At 63.6% G+C, this 2,688-nt stretch overlaps 1 protein-coding gene across 1 annotated transcript in view; it reads left to right on the forward strand.

Moving 5' to 3' along the window:
- TTLL8 (tubulin tyrosine ligase-like family, member 8) overlaps positions 1-1,794 on the forward strand; it is a 118,468-nt gene extending 116,674 nt beyond the window's left edge. Inside the window, exon 15 of the mRNA XM_006888115.1 lies at positions 1,646-1,794. Within this exon, the coding sequence (XP_006888177.1) occupies positions 1,646-1,794 (149 nt within the window). The remainder of the gene's footprint in view (positions 1-1,645) is intronic.
- Positions 1,795-2,688: the final 894 nt, after the last annotated feature.

The following is a 2,688-nucleotide window of genomic DNA, read 5'->3' on the forward strand; positions in this document are numbered from 1 at the left end:
TTTTTTGGGGGGTAAGGTGGGTGGGTATATTTTTTGGGGGTAAGGTGGGTGGGTATATTTTTTGGGGGGGTAAGGTGGGTATATTTTTGGTTGGCCCTTTGGGACTGCTGCTTCATTGGGGGCATCTATCAAGGTTCCTTTGGTGGCCTACTGGTAAGAAGCTGAGCTGCAATCTCAAAGGCAGGGAGTTCAAATCCAACAGCTGCTTCGTGGGAGAAGGATGGGCAGTCTCCTCCTGTGTGATTTACTGTCTCTGAACACCCACTGGAGGGTCAGGTATGAATCAATTCTGACTCATGGCAAACAGCATTAACCTCCTGTGGATGGCCTTCTGCCCCCTGCATCCCTTGGGGTCTTGGAGGTCAGAAACCAGGCAGGCTCAGAGCACAGGGCTGGCTTCTGCCCCATAGCCATCTCCCCTGGCTTTCCAGTATTTCTGTGCGTCTGCCCTTTGACAAGGTTCTCAGGTTGCTTCTCCAGCTAGACTGGGCCTGAAAGGCACCAAGACTCCGAGCACGTGTGTCCTAGAGTCTCTGCTCTACACACCCCTCACGCCAGCTATGCTGGGCCATCAGACACCAGGAGCCCTGGAGTCTCTGCTCCCCAGCCCCACCATGCCAGCCCTCTCCCCAAGCCCAGAACCCCTCCCCAAGCTCTGAACCCCACTCTCTGTGCCCCATTGGCCCCTCACCACACATACACACTCCTCCTCTGCACGCTTTCCTCATTCTGCCTCCCAGGCCTCCTGAAATGAAGCCAGGCTGAGGAATGTCTCCCCTCACTGTGCTCTGGGTCTCCCACTTGCTCGAGTCCACGGGTCCTCTGTCTCTGCCTCGAGCACTGAACCCACCCGGGCTGTTTAGGCCCCCAAGACCCGGCCTAAGCTCCTGTACCATGCTTGGGGGGGGGGCCTCCAGGATCTGTGTCCACGTGGCCCCCACCTGAAGGGGCTCCACTTGGTGACTGGTGGCCCCTACCCATCCTATCTGACCTGAATCTAACTCAGGCAGCCCGGGTATATTAGCTAGTGGGAATTGTGTGGGATCCCCCCACTCAGAACAGCCTCTCTGAGCACCAATACTGGAGGCCGGGGAGTGTGCTGGGGGGGTCAGGGAAGTGAGCTGGGGGGTCAGGGGAGTGTGCTGGGGGGTCAGGGGAGTGTGCTGGGGGGTCAGGGGAGTGTGCTGGGGGGTCAGGGGAGTGTGCTGGGGGGTCAGGGGAGTGTGCTGGGGAGTCAGGGGAGTGTGCTGGGGAGCAAGGAAAGGGGCCGGGGGGTCAGGGAAATGTGCTGGGGGGTCAGGGAAATGTGCTGGGGGGGTCAGGGGAATGTGCTGGGGGGTCAGGGAAATGTGCTGGGGGAGTCTGCTGGGGGGGGTCAGGGGAGTGTGCTGGGGGCTTACCCTGGGGCCCAGGGCCCCCTCCCCGTGACCTCCTGTGTTCTGAGTTCTCACCTGCGCCGTGAGTCCCCTGTGATCCCCTGTGTTCTCCTGTGACCCCTTGCACCCTCTGCCGCGCTTCCTGGCCATCTTCCACCTTGGCGGGTCCCCACCGCCTATGGGCCCTCGCTCTGCCCACGCTCGCTCAGCCTGGGTTGGAGGTGCCTGCGGATGGGGCCCGGCGGCTCAGCCTCTCTCTCTCTCCCAAGGGCGCCCCCGGGACCTCGCCTCAACGTGCCTAGTGTGCTGCGGGCCCTTCCAGCCGGCGCAGCCCTGCAAGCGCTGCCGCTCGTTTGGCGCCTCGGTGCAGCAGGGCGCGTCCTTCCTGCCGCTGGGCGACGGGCAGGGCGGCCGGTGACGCGCCAGCGGACGGACCGCGGGACCAGGGCGCAGCGGACAGCACTCGGACAGGTCTCGGGCCCAGCGCGGACACCAGAGACCAAGGATTGTCTACAGAGCTATTTTAGAGGAACGCGCGTCCCTGGAGTGATTCTTGTGCATCCGGGGAGCCCCCGCCCGGGCACAGCGTCCTCACACCTGCTCTCCACTCCCACCCGGGACCCTCTACCTCCCCCCATGGCCCGGGCTGCACTCCACACCTGCACTTGGGGCAGTGGAGGGAAGGACAGTCATCCCCCCCCTGCAAGAGTCCCCCCAGTCAGGTCAGCTCCCCCCCAGTCAGGCTAGCTCCATCCCCCCATCAGGCCAGTTCACCCTCAGCGGGCCAGCTCCCCCCGAGTCGGGCCAGGTCCCCGCCCCCATCCTGCTCCCCTGCGCTGTGCCCATTTCTCCACCACCCACACTTGCTCTCAGTAGCAGCTAGCCCTGGTCTCCGTCTCAGGAGGGCCCCTTCTAGGCTGGGTGGGATCTGGACAGGGACTCCAGGATTCTGCGGGAGTTTGTCCCCGGGTCTGGTGACCAGAGGCCAGGGGCCATGATGGAGAACCCCCCTCAGCCCCTCTGGGCTCAGGCTGGGGCCCCACCACGGAGCCTGGTAGGGGCAGGGCTGTTGGCTGAGAGGAGTCACTGGGAAGGAAGGTCTGTACACATCTGGGATCTGGGGGTCTTTACCCGCCCCCTTCAGAGGCAGCCCCATGGCTCCAGAAGGCACTGGGGGACAATGGGAAGGGCCAAGCTGGTCTTCCCAGGCCCCCACCAGACCGCGAGAGCTTTGTGGGATTGCTCACTTCTGGGAGACGCAGATGGGCGAGGCGGGTGGATGGGGTGGGGGGGCAGATGGGGCAGAGGACAG

This window comes from Elephantulus edwardii, unplaced genomic scaffold (genome assembly GCF_000299155.1).
Source record: "Elephantulus edwardii isolate Elephantulus edwardi_28Jun2011 unplaced genomic scaffold, EleEdw1.0 scaffold00064, whole genome shotgun sequence".
NCBI classification, from domain to species: domain Eukaryota; kingdom Metazoa; phylum Chordata; class Mammalia; order Macroscelidea; family Macroscelididae; genus Elephantulus; species Elephantulus edwardii.